A 27,057-nucleotide genomic window follows, 5' to 3' on the forward strand; every position below is an offset into this window, starting at 1 on the left:
CAAGTGACAGGTTTATAAAATTTTAATAGGGAAGAAAAAGGTAACCTCAGGCAGGATCTTACGTGCAGACTTTCGCCATAAATGAATGTACATGAAAATACAGGGGTTTTATGGAAACATTGACAGAGCTTCACAGGCTGTGACATAAATGCCTCAACATGGACTGATGAGAAGGACTAGTGAGTCCCAGCTCCTGCAGCCAGAGGCTATTGCACCATCCCTTTCTCTAACCCAAGCAAGTCAGCTTCATGCCTCCACTACCCTCTGAGGAAAGCAGATCTAAGAGACCAGAAGCCCAGCAGCTTTTAAATTGCTAGCCTAGAAACATTCTTAGCCATTGTCAATTACTTGTTCTAATGGGGTAAAAAGTCCACTTTTCCTTCATTCCTGGTGTTTCCCCCTCCCAGAGTGCCTGTCCAGACCAGTCAGCCTTCATTTTGCAAAGGCAGATGAGTTGAAGAACAGATTGCTCTTCATGAGCATCCTCTCTACCCCTACTTCCATGTGGATTTACTGTCCTTTAGCTTGAGGGATCTGCAAGTTACCCATAGCAGACAAGGTCACCAGTGCCTCTCTCCAGCATCAACAGGAATCATTAGCAATTTCTTGTTCAATTCATTCCAGGATTGCATTTGCCTTTACCACCTACTTCACATCTCAGTCCTTTTGAAGTCAACCACCAACTGTCCAAGCCACCCTTTTCCTCCTCTTCTGCCCTTTCCAGCAGGTGGTAATTCCTTGTAGATGTTCCAGTGATCCCCAAAGAGATCAGCTGGGGTTCCTGGGCTCCTTTTTTTACTGTTGTGAGCTTCATACAGGAATGAAACCAAGGGACAACAGCACATGGCTTCAATCCCGCTCCCACCAGTTACCTGCACCACAAAACCTACCAGTGGTGGTTTTATACCATCAGGAAATCTGTCCTTAGTGCTCACAAAGTAGGTATTCCACCCTCTGTACTCAAAGCTTGTCTGAATGACTCCTGTTGGAAAGCAGAATTTGTGGCTTCGGTTTCAGGATCTAAAACACCGCTTCTGAAGACAGTGATGCTTGAGGTTCATTTCTCCTCTTCTCCCAGGTTCAGAATAGAACCATTATTTCTCATTCACAAAAACAGAAAGAGATGCCACAAGGAATGGCCACAGACTGTTATAGACTGTCATTTCTTAAGGCAGCAGCAATCTAAGAGCAGTGCTCCATAGCTAACGTAGCACAGAACCAGAATGGTTGGGAAAATCTTATATAACAATCCTGTACAGAGCTAAAGCAGTTTCTTCCTTTTTTGCCAGTCCCTGAATGTGTACAAGCACTTCTGGAAGTCAAAACTCTGCCTCTAGAAAACTTGACGCTTCTTAATTGCAAGAGAAATATGGGTAGTCAGGAATGGTACCTGTGCCAAAGATAAAACCAGTGGTTCTTTCAAGAGTCACAGAGACCTAAAGTGGCCAAGACCCAGCTCCACCAAAAAGCTCCTCCTGATCTCTTCAGAATTTAATTGGCTTTCTTTTTAGGACTGGCTTTCTTTTTAGGACACACACAAGGCAGATTAAAGAAAAACCCAAACAGTGTGCAGGGTGGAAGCACCATTACTGGTATTAAAATGTCAGAGGTTTGAGCTCTGTGTTGGTTTAGTCATGAGTTACCAACAACCACTGATGGCAGACATAAAGCTTCCCTTAAATTATTAAGCATAAAACAGCAGACTGTAATATTTTGCTAAACCAAAGTACAGACACAGACAAAGATGTCATTTCAATATTTGAAACCAGCAAGTTTAATTTAAAATAAGAGCAAACCAATAAGCTCAGAAAATAGCAATGTGTGAGAGGAAAATTACACTGCTAGAGAAAAAAGTGGAAGGACTTAAGAAATTTATAAAAGTAATCTCCAAGTGGAAATTAGAAATCAACCCCTAGAAACAGAATAACACAAAAGAAATATTACTGTCCACTTTCTAAATCAATATAACACTGCTACACGACAGAATTACCATGGTAACTCAAGTAAAAAGAATAAAGCAATTCTTATTATTTCAAAATAAAATCACAGCCTGAAGCCCAGCTTTTATTACAACTGCTGATAGATCGCTGGCTTGTATTTATCTGAAATATTGCTTTTCAATCAGCTATTTTATGAATGTACAAATTTCACTGAGCAGCCCACTTAGACCAAATGCTCAAAACCTGCCCCCCCAAAAAACTAGTCAAGGAATCGATTATATATATATGCATACTTTTTTTTTTTTTTAAGGGAGCATTACTATATACATATTCTTTTTCCACTCTATCCAAGTTAAAGAGAGATAAGGAAACGAGCGAGAGTAAGTTAAAACCTCGTTTAGTCCGACCTCCTTAAATTCCAACTTAGATTCCCTGGAAAAACAAAAACAACAAAAAGGCAACAGAACAACAGTAATAAGAAAGAACAAAGAGGAATAACAGCATACCCTAAATACTGCAGCCCTGCACAAGGACAGGGAATGCGCCTACATCAGGGGGTGTGCACAAACACACACATGAGAGGAGGCACATCTGTTCCCTCCTGATCAAAGGCAAAGAGAAAACACTGTCTAAATACAAAGTTGCTCAAGGACGTTTTGACTTGCCCTGCTGGGTACTTCAGACTTTTCAAACATTGTTTGTACAGCTTGGAAAGTGCATCAAGCTCAGGATACTTGTCTGCGTTTCAAGCGCGCTGAAGGCACAGCTCAGCCGAGTTCCCGCACGCCCCCGCTGCTGGTGCCACCTTTTAAACACATTAGTGCAAGGGGAAAACCAGCAGGTCACCTTCTGCTCTCCTCCCCCAGACGTTCAAAAGAGCATCGATCGCCACCTGAAAGCAACAGTCGGGCTTAAAAATAACAGGCTCCTCCTCTGCCCCCGGCCGCAGCAAACAGCCCGGACCTGGACCCTGCTATGGGGCAGAGCTCCGGGGGGCTTCGCAGCAAACACACGCACCACCAACACAACTGCTGGCTGAGAAGTTAAGGCACCAGCTGCCAAAAAAAAAAGGTCACTAAGGAAATGCCTGCAGACCATCAGGATGTTTTACGGCACAGCCTTACCCCTTTTTTTTTCTGTTGCCCCCAGAAAATGGAAGAGGGGGATGAGACCCATACTCACAGTCACGGCAGGAGGGAAACGTGACCAATGCTCACAATTATGGCAGGAAGACAGCGAAGGCTTTTCTTCAACAACTTGCAATTGCTTGGACTGGACCTCGGGGATTAAAAAACCCCCAAAATTAAAATTGCCAATTGAGAGGGGATCAATAAAACTGCCCCCAAAACAGTTAATGACAGCAATTGCTTCAATAGCACTCTGTCCTTCCCAGGAGATCCAGAAGTTATTTCTCCCTTCTTCTGCAGCGTGGGACAGCAGGCAAGGTGGGACCCAGGCCCAGCAGAGAGAAGGCAGAGAGGAACAAACCAGGGACAGCTAAAACATAAAAGTTCAACCATGCCTCACTGGGGTCAGGCACATCCCCCAGATATCCAGGCCGGAGTTCCGAGGCATAATCACTTGGGGAGCACAAATTCCTCAGTACTGCAAAATGTTTTGAGGATTAAAAGCAGCAGTGATATGCCAAGTATCATAGCTGGAAGTAAAGACAAATGCTGCAACAAGAGCAATAAGCCACCTGCCAGCTGTCTTTTATATTAAAATATTTCAGTGTTCTTAGAGCTGCTTAATTTCCCATCTCGCTCCAAGTCCAGAGGAACTTTGTGGGTTGCTAGCTTCACCATGCAACAGCGACATTGCTCATTATTTTTAAAATAGATTTAGAAGCTGTGATCACACAGCTCAATCTGAAAGTATGCACTGTTTTTTAGTATAATGTGGTCCTTTGCCGTCTCCTGCAAATGGGTTTAGAAGCAGTGGTGGAAACAATGTGTGCTTAATCTGAATTTGGACTGCAGAAAGGTTGCACACTCAAATATCCTGTTTTATGTGGTATCTGGTTGTATTTTAAAACACTTTTTAGAGACTTGGAGCCAGCCGAGGTCACAAACAATCACATGCAGATTAGAAAAGGGAAAGAAGCTGGGGGGAGAGATGGGGAGCCCACTCTGGCACACTGAAATAGGACACTCTAAATATCACTTAATATTTCTTTAAAATAAAAACTGGCTGAAATAGTAAGCTTCAGAGAAACAATAAATGCAGAGGTGGTTAAAGAGTTTTTATTCAAATAAAGTCTTGCCCCAGGAGATGGAAGTAGAGTCTTGAAATACAGAGATAGGATTTTACATGTGCTAAAAGCATCAGTGTGACACTTTTTGGAAAAAAAAAAAGGGGGGTGGGAATACCTTCGTTGTTATACATGACAAAATAGCAACTAAATGTTTGCTTTGATCCCAGCGCGTAAAGGGTGAAGCTTTTAGGCAAGGAGCGGCAGGTGATCTCAGCTCTTCTGCAAGTCCTAATGCTCCTAAAAGCCACTCTTCCAGTTTCTGTAATTGGGCATCAGTAGTTAATGTAGTATTGACTGCATTACATGCTCCTGTGCATCCTCTCACTAATGCCAATTGCATCACCTTGTACATTTACCATATTGCTTAGCCAATAGCTGTTAAAAGCAATCCAAATCATGAATCATATAGGAAACTTTTAGCAAGACACGACATCCAAAGGAGACAATTTACAGTTGAGTTAATCTGGGTACATTAGCGAGACATGGATTCAGGAAGACAGACCAATTTATGTTACTTTGGTTTTACCCTTTATTGCTTTGTATAGGCAAATGAATGGAAGGGCATGGAGTAAAAACAGATATGAAGGAGTCCTTTTCAAAACAGATCTCCATTCTGTGCAGACAGGTCAAAGGGTTTGAGACTGATGCTTATTTAGGCTTTCATAACCGTAACAGGGTACTTACAGAAATCATTTTCCACAAAGGACTATAAGGATAAATATATAATGGATCCTGAATAATGTTCAGTACCCACCCTCACTGCAAGTACATTAATGCAGAAACCTGGCTGCTCAACATCATCTAAGGCATGGCCTGTCCGGGAGTCACCTGCCACCAGGAATGCCAGGAAGAGGCTTCACACAAGGTCCCAGGCAGGTCTGCTCATGAGCTCAAGGCAGGAAGTGCTCTGGGAAAGACACCAAGGCTCACCAGCTCAAGCCAGTCCTCTGCCCAAACATCTCTACCACATCACTTGTGAACACACAGAAAGTCCAATCTTCTCCTCCCTACCTGCCTTGAAGAGATTGCATCTTTTTGAAAGGTATACCCATTTCTCTGGAACGGAAGGAAAGGATACAAGTGATAAAGAGATCTTGCTTAACCTACTTCAGCTGCAAGGTAGAGCCAACCAGGAAAGAGATTAGGAGCAAGTTCCCTCTGAAAAAGTACATTTTATAGAACAATTTCACACTGGATGCTTGACCAAAAGATGCATAGCAAATCGACATAGCCCCTTTCTGCTGTTCTGATCAAACTCTGTAGCATCAGTAAAATAGAGATGGGAAGAAAAAAAAAAAAAAGATAAAAGGACAGCTAGGAAGTATGCTGTTCCCTCAGCTTTTATGGGTAGGGAGTCATTTGTAGTATTTGTGGAGGGGAAAAAAAGTGGTAAAGGAAATCTAGGAGAAATAATGGCTCATCAGCCAAAAACTTTACAAAAGAAAAACTGAACTGCATCCTTAAATATTGGATTCCAAAATGCTGGAAACTCTGGTGCTCTAAGCCTAGTTTAAAAAAAGATCATGATTCCCCTTTGAAAAGCTTCCAGAAGTCCCTTCGAAAGAGTTGCACATGCAGGGAAAATGCCAAAACAAAACATTTTCACTAGCTGATCAATTTAAACAGCTGTGGTAAAGCTGCAGCCACTGGCACCATCATTAACAATTTAAAGCATGGCTGCTTTTGTCTTCCTTCCCAGTTACATTCTCATTATGCCTTTTTATTTATTAGAAACACAGTCCTCCGGAATACATTTCTATATCTCAGATCCATAATAAACCAAGTAGGAACATCCCTGGCTTCTACTCAAATGGATGTTGGCGAGAGGGTTAATTGTTTAATTCTGGTCCAAGTTCTCTGCAGTTCAGTCATGAATATGCAACAATCATCCACTTTTTCTTTAAGAGAAACTAGAACTGTTGATACAAATTGTTTAAAAAGAAGACAAATAGTACTTTCACTGCCCAAATCACCCTTTCAGAGTTTGATTAGCACACAGGGAACTTTGAACATTGGTGTAAAGAATTCAAAAATGTTCAATGAAACTTAAAAACCCTCTAAATTTGGACACGAGCATCCATTATCTGCTTCGATACGGAATGTAAGTAGAAAGTAGTTTGCAAGAACATTCACTGGAGAGTTGAGCATCTGTTTGCATGGATAGCACCCCACATCGTGCTTGGAAACTTGGGTTTGGGAGTCATCCTACTGGAGGACAGAAAACACACACACAGAGAACTAAAAAAACAGTAGCTGTGGTGAATTCTTCTCAGAGAGGTTTAATTATGTTAATCTAATAGTGAACAACTTTCATTTCAAAACGCCCTTCCCTCCACCCCCAAGTCTTCAGTGAATAGGAGGTACATTCACTGAATAAATCATTCCCTGGCAACAGTTACGCACATTATTGAAGTTGGGGGCAGTGGTTTCTATACGGTTTAAAACTATGTCTATGTATTCTAAATGATGACAATTCTGTCCAATTTTTAAAAGATATAGACCCATTGGAGTTTTATAGTTCAGCATTTAGCAGCATCTGCAGTGCCTTCTTTATTCTTGTACTGCAACACTTAATGCTTGATGCCATTATTCTGATTTTGAATTGATTTCAAGTACAATAGCTTATTTGCCATAAACTTTCATATTCTTTACCTAAGTAGGACTCCTCGCAGATGCAATCAGTCATAATGCTAAAAGAACAGTTTGCCTTTAGCAGAAATGTTCATGCTAATGACAGCGAAGCAAAACTTTGAGCAGCAAGCATATTTCCAAAGAGAATAAAACCATCTCTAAACACAACGCCTGAAAACCTTAAGAAAGCTTCCAAATGAAATCAATTAATCCTCCAACCATGATAAATTTCTTAACCATTTAAGAAACGTATTTCAGACTCTGCTGTGACCCTTTATCACCAGACCTAATGGATTACTTTATTAATAATGCACTGCTCTTAAAAGGAATTTTTCCGAAGATTCTACCATAAGAGAGCATTTTTGGAATGGCTATGACAAACAGGCTGACATGTTCACATTGTATTTATTAAAGATAATAAAATTTAACACTAACTCCAAAGAAGACGAATTATGTTCTGCTGCCAGGGTATCAAGTACACTTTCGACTGCATTAAACCAAAATTAGAGCAAACTGATTTCCAAGAACAAGCTGCTTCCTTTGCCCTATTACCCAAGTTGAAAAATGTCCTTACAGTGTTTCAACGCTTGTTATGTCAACCAGGCAATTATCACATGTCAACAGCATCGGGGGATGAAGTATGATGACATCCTACCCAGATCCTTCAGCCATCTAGTCTGAACAAACACTAGGAACTATTTGATTGCCTGCCATACTCCTATACAAAGCAGTTTGCGCCTATTAGGCCTGCTACCTCCTTTTACTGCTTCCCATAGGATGAGATTTCTTTAAATGGATACCTAGGTTATCAGTGCTCCAACTACAGTAGCCTCCATTTCTTGAATAGGTTTAGGCCATTACTTTACCACCCCATGTTTCTGCCATGCTTCTATATTTGCCATTTCAGGGGCAGAGGGCATCTCCAGGAAGAACTACCTCTACCTCCACACTTGGCCAGCTTTGGAGAAACAGTTTAAATGGTTCTTTAGTCCTTTATGGCCAAACCAAGTCTCATGTTCTGCTGTCAAATGTGCTGCAATTTTATTTAGAATACTTCTTTGACAACTTTTTATCTCCTCTTCATGAATATTTTAATCCATTGCTGTAATTCTGAGTCACAAAAGGACACTGTGTCATGAACTAAAGCCAGTCCAAACCTGTAAAATCACACCAAAACCATATGTATGAAGATCAAGCCCTCAAAAAACCAACAGGTAATTCAGCTAAAGAGGCAAAAATAAGGTCTCCGGTAACCTTTATAGGTCAGCTTCTGAATAAGATGATGTTTGGGAAGATGTGTAGGGATTCTTCATACATGGTAAGCTAGACATGGATGGACCATGGAGAAGGTCCGAGGTAGAGTGGCACAGGAGATAAAAAGGAAAAAGAGAGAGAGCTTCAGGAACATTAGGCAACTGAAAAGTTAAATTCCATGTCTCGTGAGGAAAAGCCACCATGCCATCTCCCTTTCTCTTTCTGCACGACTCCTCAACGGGCACACCTGAGAAAGGTACGCTCAAAGGAAAGCGAAAGACACCAGCAGCACACAGAACAGCTACACGGCACAATTTGTGTGTAACATGATTTTTATCCGCAGAACAGGACTGCCTGTCCCTGTATTGCTGGAGATAGGTGCCTCTCCATATCCATCTACCTATCCAAAGGTACCTCCGTATGGCAGCTGGCACAGTCCCTTGTGAAGCCAGCCCACAGCCCTGCTGTCCTGGCCAGGGCGCTGCTGTCACTGACATTATACAATCCATTTCCCTGCTTTTCCAATTCCAAATGCTGTGGTTTTTACCTTCTGTGTGGGGCAAGATGGGCTTTCACACAACAGGGAACCCAACTGCTGCCACTAATCCAGTTTCCAATTACCTAATATTCATTTCACCAAATACCTCCCATCAACCTTAGACCCATTCTCCAACCCCAATGCACACAACCACTGAGTATCCACGTTTTTCTTTTAATTTTTAAAGAAACTGAAATTTTCTTTCTATATAAAACCTAGGTACATGTTTAATGGAGTCCTCTGATATTTTACTCAGCCTACTCTTCTGATCTGTTTAATCAGAGTTCTGCTCAAAAACACAAAGGACCCATGATTTGGGGGGCTCCTGTCTATGCAAACATCGGGATGAACACACAGCTGATCAGTGTTTTTACAAGTGCACACACACTCCACAATTTGGTTGAAGGATGCCATGTCTGGTTAACACAGCACAAGTTAGCTGAAAAGGAAACTTTCACCCCCCACACACATAACAAAGAGCCGTGATTTCTATTAGTGCATTTCATACCATACATGCTGATTACCAGGCTGTGCTTCATTGTTAGCAGAGATTACAGCTGGGATAAGCTGCAGCTTTTTCCTAATTGCTATTATGATGACTGAATTTTTGTTTTGTGTCAAGCATTATTCACACATTATACTCCAAAATTTGATCCCTCTATGATGCATTATTGATTCCATGCAGGCAATCATACTGCCGCCAATGTGAAGAATTAATTTGGGCTATTCTACTTGATTTGCATTGCTCCATCATAGCAGAACATAGTTCTGTAGGGAGGCACAAATTGAATAGGGAGATTTAACAAAATACAGAAAATGCTGCCGCCCTTTAAAAGAGATGAATCCTAAGGAGGGAAAAAAAAAAACCCACCAAAAAACTCAAACCCAGCACAACACGTGTGGTCCAGCAAGAAACAAGGTCAGTCAGCCAAATTCATCATAGTCAGAGGAAGGTTACAAGAGTAGCCTTATGCCTCTAATAAAGTAAACTAGCTTGCTTCAACTTATATTGCCAAAGAAAACAACTGAACACCTCTGAGAGTGACACTGCTTCAAAGCCTTTGAAACCCTGTTAGCTTCATTTGTTTTCCCAGCATAAGCAATACTCAAGCACTTAGCGTGTCTTTTATCCACAGGCCAGTCAACTGCAAAGCTGATCTAGAAGATGTGTAACAGATGCTCCACGTCTACTCATTTTTTTTCAAGTTCTACTGTGTTAACAAAGGAACTTACAATATCTTAACAGAAATAAAGCCCATGATTTAGGCTTTTTTCTCCCCACGAATAAGATTATTTCACAGTTTTGAGATGCCAACTTAATTAGCATGGAATAAATTCAGAAGGGCATGACAACCAATACAGGGACTTTGATCTTACATTGGTCAACTCTTAGTCCAAATCTGATTGAATCTGCATACAAGGGAGCACTGATAATGACGCATTTCGGCTTGGTCTCATATTTTAAAGGTGGCAAGTCTTTGTGAAAAGCTCACATTTTTTTTTCATAGTCCCAAATGCTTCACGAAACAAAACCTCACATGCCACCCCAGAAACTGGATTCAAATTCTACATGCATGAACATGCCAGAGGGAGAATTTTAGAAATCAAACTTACGATGAGGTAAGACCTCAAAATGCTAGGTCTAAAATACTCCCTTTTTTGGGAGGGAAGGAAAGGAGAGAGGGACGAGAAACTTTAGAAGACTTCTGGTCTTTCAATAATCAAGCCTTTCTAATTATTCTGCAATGCAGTGCCAATTCAGTTGTAAAATACTAGAAGACAGATATGGGTTGTGGAATAAAAATAATATAATTTCAACTTAATAGCATTGAGCAGCTTTTAGTATACTAGGCACAAAACACAGTTAGCATGACTCTGACACAGGAAAGTAAGTGACTTTGAATTACAAGTTATTTTTCTCATAAATATTTTAAAAAGCAATATATATATTCAAGTAAAATCAATGCGACTGCCAAAATGCCCAACTTCCAATTTCTCCAAGCTCTTCTGCTCCCTGTGAAAAGCTATTTCCTGTCTACAGTTTTACAAATATTCAGTAATTTCTGTTATTTTCGAATGGCAACAGCCTATGACCTTTACTTTTTTAAACACTTTTAAAGAGGTTCCCGAAATAAATTTTAAAAGATCAGGGAAGTCCATTACATGGCCCATTTCATCCATTTATACAGGTGGAGTGAAATAAGGAGATAACAGGTAGAAATGCCTGTTAAAAGTTGAGATGCAGTTCCCACTTTCCATGCACAAAGTGCCAGCAAGGCGGAGGTCCTTGGCAAGAGGCAGCGCCATGGATGGAAGTCCATGTGGATGGCTGCAGAAGCTTTCTGCTCTGCCTCAGTTTTAATCCTTGCTTTCAGTGTATGAGCTATGAGGGAAGACCTAAGCCACAAAACAGCATCAGCAAAAAAAAAACCAACCAAACAAACCCACCTCATAAAAAAGTTGTGATTGAACTTACCACCTTCAACCCAGAAACTACTGATGACGGAGCAGTTAAGTTGCACACCCTGGCAGAACACGTGCAAGAGATAGCATCAGGTCATTCAGGCTGCTAACTAACACTGATGTTCCTCACATCAATTTGCTCCCCTTAAGCATCCTTGATAAGGACTAGTCAGCTTAAAAAAATAAGCATATGTGAAGTCCTAACATCAGTCAAGCTTTCCTTCAGCTTCATTCATGAAATTACATCCCAAATGAACCTCCACTTCTGCTATTAAAAGGAAAGAGTAAATTCTTAGAATAAACCAATGCTTTTTTTTTTTTCCACAGAGGCTTATTAGCTTATTGTCATTATGTTTATAGCTATGAAGAAAAGCTGTGAGAAATAGATATTAAAGGCGCACATTAAAGAGACCTAAATGGCATGCAAATGAAAGGGAAAGAAAAATCTCAAAATTAGATTTACAATAAAAGCTGGTTAAACAAACAGGCTAAAATGGATATATTAGAGTAACTTGCAGAAAGAAAAATCTACATAGATATTAAAAAAAAAATAAATCAAGCTGTTTCTGCTATGTCCTTCAGCAAACAGAGCCTGGAGTAAACCTTCTTGGCTGTCCGATCATGTCAGAGACGAGATTAAAAAAAAAAATAAAGAGCAAGCACGCTTTTACCTACACAAGAGAAAAACATCAGAAGCTCAGAGCAGAACACTCTGAAATGCACAGCGCACATCTGTTTCAAAACTATTTATTTCTACATTAGCAGCACACAGAAGACACCGAGCACAAGCTTACACAATCTCAGCCCACCTACCGTCCTCCTTGTCCAGCACCATCATCTCTGCAATCAAGAAAAGTCCGGGCACAGATGCTTCTTCTCCAGCAGCCTCCGCTCAGGGGAGAGGAGAGCAAGTCTCTGGGAACACAAATGAGCTACGGTACAGCTGATCGTCCTTTAGCAGCAAGTGAGCTCTAATTACCCAGTTGTCCAGCTTTTAACCTAGATTGCACTCAGTTAGAATTACACTCAGAAATAAAGCACTTTGCAGATACAAAAGCAGTCTCACCTACTTTTGTGCCTCAGAATTGCAAGGAACTAAAACTGCAATTTAGAAAGAAGGGGGATCAGAGCTATTTCTTTGGTTCTCACCTTCTAAATGGCTCAATTTACACAGTATAATCTATTTTAATGTAATTGCCTTTGATAGCTCATAACCCTGGCTGTTGCAACTACACAGCTTTCAGCCTTATAAAGTGTTTTCCCTTTGGATTTAAGCTGAATCTAAATCCGAAATTACATTCACAGAGGCTAGAATACCTAAGCCCGACTAGCGCTGCCTCTGCCTCTCAATTGGTGAGCCTTGCACACTTGCGATGAATAAATGCACGCGTTTCCCAGGGCCCCCTCTGGAGCTCCTGCCGGGATTTCCTGGCGGAGCGCGGCTTCCCGGCTCAGCAGCACCACCTGCAGCCCGCCCGGCCCCCGCCCAGGTGCCGCCGGCCGCGGGGCCACCTGCGCCGCCGCCGCTTTGTGCTCGGCGGGGCCGGGCCGCCGGGATGCTCCGGGGATGCTCCGGCCCTGCTTCCCGCGAGCTGGGATTGTGTCTGGCGCCACGCAGCAGCTCCGGCAGGTCAGAGGCTCTCAACTCTCCGCAGCTGATGCCGGCTGAGTTACGCCAGCTCCGCTGCTCCCAGCTACATTTCACACGTCTCTGGTGACCTAAAACTTGATACTAATTTTCTGCGCAAACATTTTGGGTTTGTTTTCACACGTTGGTATTAGTTTCAGGGTGTACTCCAGAGAACGCAGCTCCATTTTCACTAGGTCGATATTAAAATGAATTTACCTAATCAAAAGCGATACAAACACTTAACAGGTTTGCTCCGTTATCAGAAATGCCATCAATGCTCAAATATAAAGTGACAAGTTGGGGGCCCACGTCTTTTATCCTACATCCTGCAACTCTCATTCCTTTTTCAGACAAGTTATCGGTGTTGTCTCCACTGGCTCTCGCAAGGATTGCGGGATCAGACACTTTGCTACCAAGATCAACAGCACCGTTTCACTCATCTCAGTCTTTTAATCTGAGAAAACATTTCATTTCTGCTTTAATGATACCTCTTCCTCCCCTTTACAACTGATACAACAGTACTCTAAAGAGCATGATAGCGGGCTCAACTTATATATCCTTAATACCGATTTTTAATTAGATTCCTTATCCCCAGCTGAAGTGGCTTTTCCTTCCCCCTTCATTCACAATACTTAATCCTAACAGTCCTTGAGAATATTTGATGTTAAATGTATTGGTTTACATTGAGCTGTTTTCATCCATTGCTTCCAACAACTCCTGTTTCCTAGTGATACTAGTTTGCAACTGCTGAATATGTATTTCAGCGTAAGAGTGCAACCACCATAAATAATCACTTTCTTTTAGGAAGTGTCACAAGCTAGAAAGAAGGAGGACTTTATCCCAAAGATTAAAGTCTAATAGTTAAAAGGATCCATGCAAAAACTAACAAAACCACAGCCTTTTTTACATTTGAGGCACTTTACCATTTCTAATATACTACTGGCCTCCATCAGAAAATGGTGAACTCCAAAAATGTTCCCTCTTTCTGTCTGTGTGCTTTTCAACCCTGCACCTTCAAAAAGGACAGACTTACTCCAAAATATATGGTACATTTCAACTTCCACTATTTGGTAACTACAAGAAAGGCAAGGCTTTGATAAAAATGAAGTTAGCCATTGTCTGTCACAGCTGACTTCTGCAGCAGAGCAAACTAGCAGACATAATGCACTCATGAAAAAATATGCAGTACCGGATCAATGTACATTTTATTCCTTTACTGCTCCATCATGTCATAGAGGCTGGATTACTCCCAGTGCAAAAAGATTTTTTTAAACACTTTATCTGCTTACTCATTTCACACACCAACAATTAAAAAAAAGTTTTCTAACCCCCAACACATTTGTACAGCAATTTAAGTCAACTACAATTAACACAATCTGTTGGAATTAATCATGCTACCTGATGTCAGTTTACTTTTTTAAGCAGAAATCTGGTCTTTGCGATCAAAACATTTACGTATTTCAGAAATATCTTAACTCTCATTATCTTGAAATATATAAATGCGCTGCACGGTGCGTAGGTTGGCTTGCCCACAGCAAATTCTGCTCTGATTTACACAGTGGAACTGACTAAAATGAGAGCCTTGAAGTTTTTCTCTCTCAACCTTTCTCTCCCCCACCCCTCTCATCCCTTTTCTCTCAGTTCCTAACATTTGTTTGGGGAAGATACCTGCCAGAGTTCCACTGTGAACTAGTATTTTCTAATATCAAGTCATGTTGCATCAGTCAAGTTATATTATGTCACTTCAAACATACAAAATGCTGTTACCTCCCTGACATAACTTGACGTGATGCCACAACACATCAAGTCAGAAACATTATTATTGTTGTTATTTTTTCAGCCTGCCCATTCATCCTCAATGATATCTGTGAAGCCCCACAGAAAAGTATTATTGAGTCTCTACTACTTCTCGGCACCACAGAGCGTGCTTGCCAAGGAAGCTTTTTGCTCACAAACCCGGACTGGAAACCCAAATCTGCAGTTCTCGCACTGCTGGGGCAATCCTGGGGGCACGCTGGGGCTGGCACACAGCCCTGAGCCCCCAGGCTGGAAAAGTGGGCAGCGGCACCTGAGGCCAGTGGCCCTGGCCCAGCTTCCCAAGTGGCCTTCAAGGATGCAAAAGTAAGGGGCTCATATCTACAAGGCAGCAAACGTCCTCCTTGTGATGCACCAGGACTTCTGGGAGGGGTAATCCTGAAATCCTGCCTTCTCTAAGCAGTAATAACTATGAATACCCCCACTGCTGCCAGAGACCTCAAAAGAAGAAAACCCCTCCAAGAAAAACTCTACATGGAAAAGCCTCTTAAGTCAAGGGGAGAATTGGATAGTAGACACAATGCTAGGATTTTTAGATGGTAAAAATCAGACCAGCTTCTGGGAAAAAGAAAAATAAAAGGAAAATAAAAAGGGCCATTTATGGGAGTAAAACAGACCCATTTTTATTAACAAGCTCATTCAAGCTTGATTTCAAAAGGAATTGGTTTAGCTAGCAAAAGCTTCCATTTTAGTCCATTTGTAACCTATGCAGGTCCAGCATCCCCTTTTAACATTCACAGATGAGCGGGCAAGTGGAGCCCATTTGAATCACGCAGAAAGAAACTTACAAAGGTAAAATGACCTCTTCATAAAAGGAGTTTCTTCTCTGAGTCTCACCTTCCGTCCCCTATTTCTCCAGGGCATCTTTAAAAGTGACCATAATTTCTCCTCAAGTATAACTACTCCATCAACAGCACAGGAGATTCCTAGGCATTATTGCACCTTGTTGCTCTGATCTTCACCTCCCTCTCATCAGGGGTTTGTTTCCTACTTTGCTCCTTTTTTTAAGTGCACCCCGCACTAATTTCCTCTTTACCTCTCCCATCCACCACCATTATTCCCTTTTATACACAGCCACTCATGAAATCTCCTGGAAGGAGGCTGTTGAGAACTGTCTGGATAAGCAAGGGTTCTAGTTTCATTTCCTTACAGCACCGTCAGGCAGGCTCGAGCTCCTCGTGTTTAATGAGTATGTCTGAGACACTTGAAAGAGCCCAAACACCCCTATTAGGGAACCCTCTTCAGATCTCGGTCTCTCCTCGCAGCTCACCTGTGCCTCTCGCCCCTGCAATGGAGGCAGCATCCTGCTGGCAGCCTGTCAATCACACGGGAACAGACACGGGCTGGCAGGCACCCCCTGACAGAGAGTCACCGGCATGAAGACATCACCCGGTTATTATTATTAAGGGGTATTAATAGAGACGTTAAGAGCCCTTCCTCCCTTTTCCTCCAGCAGCTGAGCAAAATTCAGGGGACTCTTGCAACGCAGGTTACCCCTGAAAGTGAGGTCGGAGAGAAACACAAACCTTGTTCCACACACCAGTAAGAAATTACCCGTATTTAGTTCCTCGGTCATTACTTAACCTTTTTACCTAAGTGCACAGGGGGCAAGGAATGAGAAAAGTCTTTCTACTGTTACCTCTCACTGACCAGTTAGATAAGTTCATTCCCTCTTCAACACACGCGCTTTCCACTGGGGCACTACAGACCCCATTAATAACACTACATCAGTTTGCTTCAGAGGGCTTCAAGAAACTGGAGGAAAAAAAGATGCTGGGAGAGGGATTCTCCGAGGGCCCAGAGGCATGTGACGAGCGTGCAGCGAGCTCCCTCCCCACGCACCTCTCCGGAGCAGCGAGCATTTAACCTTGTGGCTGTCAGCGCTTCGGCCCCCTCCCACACGGCCGCTCGCACCAGCCAGCCCGGGACCGCTCTTCGTGCCCCGTCCCACTCGGCGCTGTCGCGGCGGGCAGACTCTCCCCGTTCTGAGGCAGAAACTCCAGATCAAAAGACAAGGGGAAAGGGGAAGGAAAAGAGGTAGAGGAAAAAAAAAAAAAAAAAGAAAAGAAAAAAGAAAACAGCGAAGGAGAGCATCTCCCACTTGTCTCTTGAGCCTGGCATCCACTTTTCCGAGTTCAAGCCCCCGCCATCCCGGCACAGGGACGTTCTGTGGCCATTTACACAAGCAGGCAGGGCCGCCCTGCCCGCAGTGGGAGCGCGGGGCGGCGTTCGGGCACCCGCGGCCTCGGGAGCTGGCCCGGCGGGGACCCACGCTGCGGCCAGCGGCGCTGATGGCGGCCCGGTGTCGGGGCTGCAGTGTCAGACCCTCCCCGGCCCGCCGCAGACGCGGCGGGGCCGCGGCCAGCCGCTGCCGTGTCCCCCGGCCGGGGACACCCGCCCCGCCCGGCCCGGCCACCGCGGAGAGCGACCCGCGGCCGAGCGGGGCCGCCGTCCCGGGCGCCCCGGCCCCCCTTTGTGAGCGGAGCTGTGCGGGACAGGCCGGGCGGCAGCGCCGTGCCGCGGCGCGGGGCAGCTCCCCCGACCCCGCTGCCTCCCTCCGTCCCCCCGTCCGTGCCCCCCCGCCCGCCGCCGGGGCGCCCGGGCGGGAGCGGCGGGCCCCGCGCCCCGATCCCACCTACCGTCCTCCTTGTCCAGCACCATTGTCCCGGGCGCCGAGGGCGGCCGCCGCCGCCGCCGCTCCGGCTCCTTGGGGCGCTCCCCCTCCAGCCGCCGCTCTCGGCTCCGGGGCGGGCGAGGCGCCGGGCCGGGCACCGGGGCGCTGCCGAGGCGGGGGCAGCGGCGCGGTCGCCCCGGCGCTGCCCCGGGACGCGAGTTTGGAGCGGGGCTGCGGCGGACTACGGCCGCGCTGGGCGCCGGAGAGCTGGAGCCGGGCTCCTGCACCAGCTGCCTCGCCCCCGGCCCCGCCGCTGCAGCTCGAGTGCCAGTTTAGGGATCAAAGAAGAAGGGAAGCGGGGGGGAGAGAGGAAAAAGGTAAGGGAGGACCAATATCGGGGGCTGCTCCCCCTGCTCCGTCCTTGCCCAACCTGCGCTGTCAAAAATTGTCTTAATGTAATCGCGTGTGATCGCTCACAACCTCTCTCCCCTTTGCTGTTGCCACTGCAAGAGCTTTCCAGGCTTCTAAAGTGCTTTTCTCTTGATTTCACTCTAAATCTAAAATTATATTCAAAGGAAGGGGGGGGTGGGAGGGAGGAAAGATGTGAACCTATCACTGAAAGCAAAAGCACTTGCCGCCTGCCTCGCTCGCTCTCTCTCTCAATTTATGTGCTTTGCACTCTCTCCTGCTGCTGAATAAATGCACACATTTCCCAGGGACCCTCAGATTCCCCTGTTAATTAAATCAATTCATTATGCTCAGATCTGATTAGCAGCCCCTTCCCCCCCTCTTTGAATCAATTATTCAATACACAAACATAATTGCCTGTGCCAGAGGTGTCTAAGTATTAGCTTATTTAACTCCAAGGACACTAATTACCCCTAGGGCAAGGGAACTTTTCTCATTAATTCTGACAAAACACAAAAGCACAGTTAAAGTGTGTGTGTATATACGTGTGTGAGAGAGAAGATGGGGGAGTGCATAGCCGAGGAAGGGAGGCATTACTCTAACACACGTGTTACTGTATAAATAAGCTCGATTTTTCTTTCTACCTTCGCGTTAGATTTTCCCCCACATCTTGCCTTTGCTAAACTTGCCCCGTCTGCCTCTCTGTTTTTAAAGTAAGGGACAGACTGGCATTGCCAATCTGTGTCAGTTCTGGAGTGAAAGTGCTCGCATCCAAAACAAAAAAGAAAAAAGTAAATGGGACTGATAGGGAGCAAAGCAGAATTTGGAAATAGTTTACTAAAGCAGAAAACTCTGTGGCAGACAGTTTTCTGTACTTTAAAAACCCGTGAAAGGCGCAGTCCTCTGAAGCAGCAGGTAAGATGATACATAATCTAGGATGTACTGGGAACAGTTCTGAATTGTTTACCATTTGAATTAATGTCAGTGCCCACTATTAATGTACTTGCTTCCTACGTTTACCATAATGGGCTTGATTTCCATTAGTTGGAGCTGGAATGCTAAAAAGAGCCCGGGCAAGGCTGATGCAAACTGAGATCGACCATCATTGTGGTGTCTGAGACGCATGACTTCTGGCTGGCGTGTTACCCAAGTTTTACCTCTCTGTGAACTTCCTTTAAATTAAAAAAAAAAAAGGGTAAGAAAAAAAGAAGTAGTAATTGATTCTTCCAAATTAGGTTTTTACTTTCTAAAGACCCATATTGTTCATGTCCTCAATGTGCACAGAAGTATTGAAGATTTTCTTTTTGTTTCCTTAGGCAATGCATGAGCTGATCCATTAATCCATTTGGCTTTATATATCAGGAAACTAATATTAGCTCAGCTCATCTATTAGCTTTTATTTAGGTCCCACCATGTTGCCTTTTTTTGGACTTTTCTTCAGGCTGGTTCCCTTTGAGGGGAGACAGACAATTTTTGATAGATTACACAGGGGATAGTGCTGCATATCATCTCATGGGACCTGTCACATCCTCAGTTCCCCAACTTCACATTCACCCCTGTCAAGATACCCATTATTAAACTTGCCTCTCTGGCAACTCTACCCACTCTCTTTAAGGCACACCTTGTACACATCACCTGTAGCCAAGGGGGTCAAAAACCCCACAAGCACTTCCTCCTCTTCACCCCTACAATAAACCAAACAAACCCATAGTTTAGACTGCTTGGCAACAAACAATAAATAGGACTGGGAATATAAACTTGTCTTTCATTAGTGCAGCATGTTTTTCTATGAGTACACACATATAAGGATAAAAATGATTTCAAGCTTTGTAGCACAACAAACCCTCTTAATTCTCTGGTTTTTAATTTCCACTCTGTGGCACATACTGCACCCACAGGAACTTGGTCCTTCTGACTCCATGAATCTGTGGTTTTTAAAATTTTTTTTCTTCCTTAGAAGGAACACAGCAGCACTTGAAAAATGCTGACCCTGGAGAACCTCGTGCATCAACTCATTTCTGATTGTGCTTTTGGTCCTTGAGCCCATTCCTTTTCTCACGGTGGCTAAGGAGCCTTTTGGGTGCAAAGCCAGAATGTCAAGATCTTGGTATGCAGCTGTTGAGCCTTAATTCTGAACTTGCCACAGGGATGGTGTGGTTTAATCTAAGCACAGACTTACTGAGGGGCAGAAGTCAGTCTGCATGCACTGGAGCTCAACGTCGCTGTTGGGATGCCAAGGGTAGAACAGGAAGAAACTGAGGAAAAGGAGTCTGTTATCGTTCTTCAGAAATGATGTTTGCACTTGAGCCGACAAAGGTGGGGTCACTGGGTATGAAAATGTCCTGGAGGGAAAAATCAAGAATTTTGCACTTGTGCAGGCACATGAGAGTGTGTTACACAAGGGGAAAAAAATAATGCCAAAACCACCAAAACATGTAATTCCCAAACGCACATCCTGCAGTTTGAACAGTCTGCTGCACAATCCTGCAGTTAGAGTCATGGGCATTTTTAGGTTTACAACTTTAATAAGGTGAAGAGACAAATCCCAGTGTAAAGGTCCCCACTCTACGTAAATTACTTTTTCTAGTGTGGTGAAGCTTTGTCCTGTGTTTGTTTCCCTTATATCTGCTCAGAGAGTTATTTCAGAGGAGTGAGAAAGTTTCAGTAATTTTTGAGCCTCCTTCACCCTGTAGATTAAAAGTCTCATATAAAGAATTTTACCACATTTATTCTTTTATACCTTGACACTAGAAAAGAACAGCTAGATTACTCCTTTTAAAAGCACTTGTGTAGGCAACTGGCCCTATAATGAGTTACTGGGAAAACTTGACATGGATCAGTGTCTGGGAATAAGCCTCAGGTCCCCAACCCTCCATACTGTGGAACAAAGCACTAAAACAGCTCGCTGCTGGAGGAGGACCAGACAACACCATTGCCGAGGTGCCAGTTGATGAGCACTGGTTTTCATTCAAGTATGGTGCCTCACACACTCCCTGGCCAGGCAGTTCTGAGAAGCCATCATGCTCAATACTGCAGAAACTACAGAAAAAAGGGAGCAGCTGTGCTCTGCCTAGAGAAGTTTCTGGTCTCATACTAATTCCTGCTATTCCTAGTGCGTGAGAGAAGAGGCACACAGGAATAAACACACCTTTGTGCAGCCAGAGCTTGGGCTCTGACCTCTGGGTCTAACTTGAGGCTCTTGCTTACTAGCTGCTTGTACTTTTTTTCCTTTTTCCTTGAGCACAAGCAAGAGAAAATGAAGTTTCTTAAGAACAACGCCCCATTCTTATTAAATTGCCAAGTCCACAGTATACTCAAGTCTAGCCTTTAGCAGACCCGTGAGGTTTCATATTATCCTATGCTTGAATGAGGCAGATGACTGGAGCAAGAACCAGCTGATGACATAAAAGCATTCTTCTACTTTCAGTCTCCCTTAATTAAGGACTTGGTTAATGTTTCAGTGTTGGGAATTATAAAGTTTCATCGGGGAGGTTAATATGTTTTTTTATTTTATCTTTCAGCTGACAGGATTAAAAAAAAAATCAAAATAAAAAAGGAAGGTGATTAAGTCACACCTGCCAGTCAGAATCCCACAGTGAAGCAGCACCAGGCCATACCAAAGACTACCCCGCACAAGGAGAATTTAGCAGTTGTTTTCAAAGTCAGATTTCTCAGCAGATGAGACTTTTATCTGCCAGTTTGACACATGGGTTTTATTTCTTGAATTCACGCAAATAACAGAGACAATTTGCACAGGTCTGTACTAAATTAGCTACAAAACATCTCAATTTTTACCCATTTCAGAATCACTTGCACCTACCTTGCTGGTGTGAGAAGAGAGTGACCACGGACCTGACCTCATACCACAATTCAGCAGCCCTGTAAAGGAGGAAAATCACAAGTGCTCTGAAAAGTTATGTTCACACAGAACACGGGTGGCAGTTCAAAAGACCACTTAAATACATACCTGAGATCTACAGACCTCAATTATTTCTAAACTCTGGCTTGCTCTCCTTCTCTGCCTATGCATTGTGAAAATAAATCACTCAATTCTGTTACAGTGTTTTATGTGTAATGAATGTTAAATATTTACATAAATATAGGCTCTCCCTTAATAAAGAAAACTGTGTATTAAAAATACAGTATTTCCTTTGATAGAAGAAAATGGGAAAGCTTCAAAAATAAAACCTCCTGAGAATAATTCTTTGCCACTGTGATACAAGGCTGGAACCTTAAGCCATTAGGCTTTATAATCTGTAATGACCTTTTAGAGAAATTTACAGTGGATAAATTAGTTATTCAGAAGTTGTGCTGCTGCTCTCCATAGCCAAAAGTTAAAACAACTTTTTTTTTCTTTTTTTTACAAAATTAAAAGACATGAATTTTTGGACTGTTTCTTGTTTCATAAGAAGTTTAAGGGGCAGATTCTCCACCTCTCATGTCCAGAACAGCTCAGCTGCAATGGAATCCATGATGTTTCTTTCTACATGAGAAACTGGAGTCAGGAAGGTTTTGTGAGTGGGTACAAACTGCTGGGGGTGAGGTTGGGTATGACACACTGCAGAGCTGCCAGTGTCTCTCCAGCGCCAACACAGGCAGAGAGAGGTCTAAGAACCCAAGTGAACACCGCTAGAGGAGGCCCACTCATGGAGCTGGGACAGGCTGGATTTCCCTGGGAAAAGCTTAAATAGAGGAGGTGCTTTCCCAATAGAAGCCTCCTTTCTCCTTCCACCTCTCAAAACTCTCCCAGCTCAAGTGAGATGTGTTCTTCCATTTGTATGGTCCATCAGGTCTCAACAGTGATGTAAGATTTCAATCTGTGTCAAGCTGGAGTTGAGCAAAAGTTTAGGAGTGCACCTTTAGCCCAATCTTTCTGAGCAAACCAACACATGGATTCTGACTCTGCCACCTCTTCATACAGCAGTGCCTGTGCAGAGTTTCTTTAACCCTTAACACACATATCCCAGCAAAAAGATACCCCCAAACTTATGAATAAACTCTAGTGACAGTGTTTTCATAACATCCCTCGCTTTCATTTGGATCAGTAATTGACTTTTCTGTATATTCTTCTTTACATCAAAGTCCATTGCTGTTGCAGTGTTCTCCTGCAGATAGTCCTGCCTTTTACTCCTCACCTTGGTAGAGTAGATAGGAGTAGATAGACCTGAAAGACAAATCTGGCATCCTTATGCCCGCCTCAGTTGTTTCTGGAGGAATCCAGTGAGACAGTGTCTGGTTCTGGAGCGACACGTGGAGCTCTCGGGCTTGTTGCCACATAGTCTGTTATGATCAGAGCTTATTGCTCCCAGCCTGATGTCAAGCAGAGACTAATCAAATGTGGGGTGGGTGAACAGAGACAGAGCCATGGAGCTGTCTTTTCATCATCTCTTACTATCAGCTCTTCTTTATACTGCAGCAGCACACAGGGGTCCCAGTCATGGAGCTAGACCACAACATATTGTCCAAAAATCCCAGAGCCCTTTTCAATAAGATAGCTTCTTTCTTCACTGCCTTGCACCAAAGAGACCAGGCAAAATTGACACAGAATAGTTGGAGATGGAAACACATGAATTGAAAAGACAAAATGCAATGTCAGGCTCACGTTGCTTTGTGATAACAATACCCTAAGACACTGCCAGTGTCCCCTATGTTTTGTGGCTCCCTCTGCCTCTATTTGGCATGGGTGACATTTGTCAGGTCTTCATAACATCAATTGAACAACATAACATCTAAAAATGTTGAGCCCATAGGAAAATGGCTGCTGGCACAGGAGCTGTATGTGCACACAAAGGATGTGGTGTGGCAGCTGAACACACAACAGAGGAGCTCCAGTTACTCCCATGTTAGGGAGGGTTTGTTGCACTGGGCTGTTTTGCACTTGAATTCATCAGCATCCAGTTCAGTCTGAATCTAATGGTGATAATCTTCTTCATTCATTAATGTGTGAGATGAGAAACCACATACACACACTAGAGAGATGAATATTTTGGTGTTTGCTTGTTTTAAAATAAATCCATGCTGTGAAATTACGAGATTTCTCTCTGAATCCAAAGACAGAAACAAGTTCAATGAAGATGAAAGTTAGGGAAGATGTTCTGATAGAAGCAGGCAGGTAGAGGTTCTAATGAAGGCATACACTATAGTGCACATCTTGCCAATATTTCTTAATGAATAATATGTGCACTCAGATGAGAATAGTATTGATTGAGGTCTGCAGGGAAAGTTTTCTAGGAAAAATTTTTATTCTAGGAGCAGAGTCCTTTTTGGAAGATTTTGATCTTTTCCTGCTGCAACCTTTCTCCTCCCCTCTCTTTGTGCTACCCAAAGCAACTGACAGTCAAAAAATGAAAAGCCTCCCCTGCATCTAATGTATCTATCAGATCCAAAAAGAAATTTATATACCAGTACTAAGAATGGCTGCACCATTCTCCTTAGCTGGTAGAGGACACAGCAGTGTCTAATTAGGACTGGATTACTTCGCTCAGAACTGGAACAGAGAGCAGATGTCTTGCATTAATATTGGCATTTGATTTCACACACTTTCTTTGCCATGTTTGCAAAACCAATTTGCCTTCCTATCTTGGATCTTGCCTTTCGTTTGCTCTCAGGCTGCTGTAATGCAAACAAAAAGCCACCAGTGGCAGTATGAAAGTACATGTAGAAGTTCAGGCCCTTACAAAGCGGGTAGAGCTTAGGATTTAATTACTAATGTAAAATATCAACTTATTTTCTGATTATGTTGATGAGATTGGTATGGTCGGTATGTTCCGCTGATGCCAGCTCAGACAAAAGAGGTCATGACATTAGAATGCATTTGTGAACATAAGCCAACAGTAAAGAAAGATACACCTCTTCCAAATTAATGTCATCAGACTCTGTCTGTAATACAGATGAGAGATGCATCCCCCTTCTCAAACATAGCTAACCTTTTTTTCACCTGTTTTCCCACACAGGGGACTTCAAGTCTTGATTTTGCTCCAGTTCAACTTTTCATGTACAGAATCCTTCCAGAGGGCCTACAACAAAATTTCATGCTGTTAAAAATATTGGCCCCAATTCTGAACGGCAGCCAGCTTGCATTTGATAGCAGCTTTATGGCTGCAGCTGGGTTCTGGAGGTTTCTTGGGAGGCAAAGATGATCTGCCTTAATTTAGGAGCATCCGGAGGCTGATCACAATGTTCCACACTACAGCAGCAGTTACAGAATAACTGTAATGCGGGCAGCATGCAAGCAGCAGGGTGATGCTGACAAACTCTGGAGTCAGTACAGGGGTACAACCCAAATTGCATCACCACTGAACCTCTTCTGCAGTGGTAGCTTTGGCTTCAAGACACTATTTGCTTTACTTGGTGATGGGAAATGCTCCCCAGACCTTGCCCTGTAGCACCAGGAAAACATCTGTACCACCTGTTAGCAGCTGGCAGCACTTGTTTGCATCATGCAGAACTTTTCCTGCAGAGGTGCTTTGGGAAGATGACTCAACTCTACCCAGACCTATATCCAAACCCACAGTTGCTGCCTTTGTTCCCTTGTCATGCCAGACACTTAGAGAAGGGGGTGATTTCTGTGACAGGGTCAGAGAAACCAGGAGATTTTGTGCTTGTAGACCACCAAGTTCTTTCCCCATGAAATGCTATCTCTTTTCTATCAACTCTCTGTACACAATGGCAGCAACTCCCCTAGTCCTAAAGAATGTGTTGGATATCCGAACAAAATGACAAATTAGGAAAAGACAACTAAAATGTTGTAGGGGTAATTTCACATTATTCTGGCCCATCAGTAAATGACAGCAGTGCAAGGACTAAAACAAGAGAATAACTGGAAGAAATGGTAGTGGTTGCCACAGCTCTCTTTAAGCAGGTGAGAAAGAGTCTGAAAGCTGTAAAGATAACTACAGAAATGATATCATTCTCTCAGTGAGAGCTGGAAAAGCTTCTGTGCTCACAGGGAGGTCAAGAAGTGAGAGCCCAGTGGATCATTTTGCTGCGTTTTTAATGCTTCATGGCACAGGGTCAGTCAGCAATCCCTATCCTGAGGTCATGGTTGGGGCAGTGTGGAAAGCAATCTTTTCTGCTGCTGGCAAGGCCCTGCTCAAGCTCTGCTCTTTCTCTCTCTCAGATTATTACAGCCCACTCCTCCTGCTCATCATGCCATGGTTAAATTCACCCTGAGCACTGGCATTCAGCTTCTCTGGGATCACAGAGGCCCCAAGGACCTTCCCTGTGGCATTCTGTCCAGACTGTTGCAATGTGGTGCAACAAACAGCCATCCAAAGTTAACCCCGGGCAGCATTTGGGGCAGTAAAATTCCTTACCATGCCTGTTGATAAGCAAGGACTAATATTTATTTTTAGCTCCACATTTAAATAGCATGAGTGAGACAGAATGAGGAGCGTGGATGGCAACAAACTTGTCTGATAACTGAGTAATGAGTCCTTTTTTTATGGCACTAGCCCCTTGTCAATGCAGCAGTGTGGTTACACTTGACATGTGGGGAAACAGGGATAATCATCCCTCTCTGAACCTGCCGAGGAGATGCTTTGACCAAGAAGTTTGACTTAGAAGAAGCTGAGAAGAACACTTTGGAGGGCCTCCTAATGACTACATCTGTTTTAAATAGACATATTTTGACTATGGCTTCCATACCAAACAGCCACCAGAGTCAAGTGATCACTTAAAAAGGCTGAGATACAAACTCTGCAGTATTTTACAGTGGATTTAATAGCTAAGCCTTAGAGGAAAAAATACCACCCTGCAAGCACACAGCTGAAGCACGGACATTTAATGAACGCTGCTCACTGCCTAAATGTGAATTCACACTGCAACACTCTTGCAAATGATCTATAATGCCTTGCATTGCTAGTATATCAAATTTGCATAAATATACCTCAAATATTTATAAATCAATATATACAAGCACGTGTTTAAAAGTGACTATCAAAAGTGCATACACATAGAGTTCTTACATGCTCTAATTAACCCAAATAATCACATTTTGCCTTATTAAATTAAACATTATATGGATAAAATGTAGCTTGCCATCTAAGCACTAAAATACTGTTAGAAAGAAACACTACTGCCAAAAAAGAAACAAGAGAACATGCCCATGGAAGAACACTTAACTGAAATGTAGCTGCAGGATCTAATGCCATGGAATGACTAACAATAATGTATATATTACTTTTAAACAAGCCAGCAGTTTTGGATAACTTTCCACTTCTCTCTCTGGTACTCCAGTTTCAGCCTATAACTGTTCAGGATAAGCAGAGAGCAGTAAAAGAGCCTGCTAAACCTCTTGCCCAATTTTAAAGGTTTCCTCAGAAGCAATGAGAATTCCTTATTTCCTCCAGCTGCTTATTTACTGGTGCTTCCCTGCCTTCATTTAATTAGAGCTAAAAAACAACAGCAACGACCATCCCTGATAGTTTTTTAAACTCTTTCCAACTAAGAAACCCTTTACTTATCAAGAGGTACAAAGAAGCACTGAGGATAGCTGTGGAGTTTGGAACA

At 43.3% G+C, this 27,057-nt stretch overlaps 1 protein-coding gene across 1 annotated transcript in view; it reads right to left on the reverse strand.

Moving 5' to 3' along the window:
- Positions 1-17,342, reverse strand: part of LMO1 (LIM domain only 1) — a 59,560-nt gene extending 42,218 nt beyond the window's left edge. Inside the window, exon 1 of the mRNA XM_084207801.1 lies at positions 17,165-17,342. Within this exon, the coding sequence (XP_084063927.1) occupies positions 17,165-17,186 (22 nt within the window). The 5' untranslated portion in view covers positions 17,187-17,342. The remainder of the gene's footprint in view (positions 1-17,164) is intronic.
- Positions 17,343-27,057: the final 9,715 nt, after the last annotated feature.

This window comes from Fringilla coelebs, assembly GCF_963513975.1.
Source record: "Fringilla coelebs genome assembly, chromosome: 6".
NCBI lineage: Eukaryota > Metazoa > Chordata > Aves > Passeriformes > Fringillidae > Fringilla > Fringilla coelebs.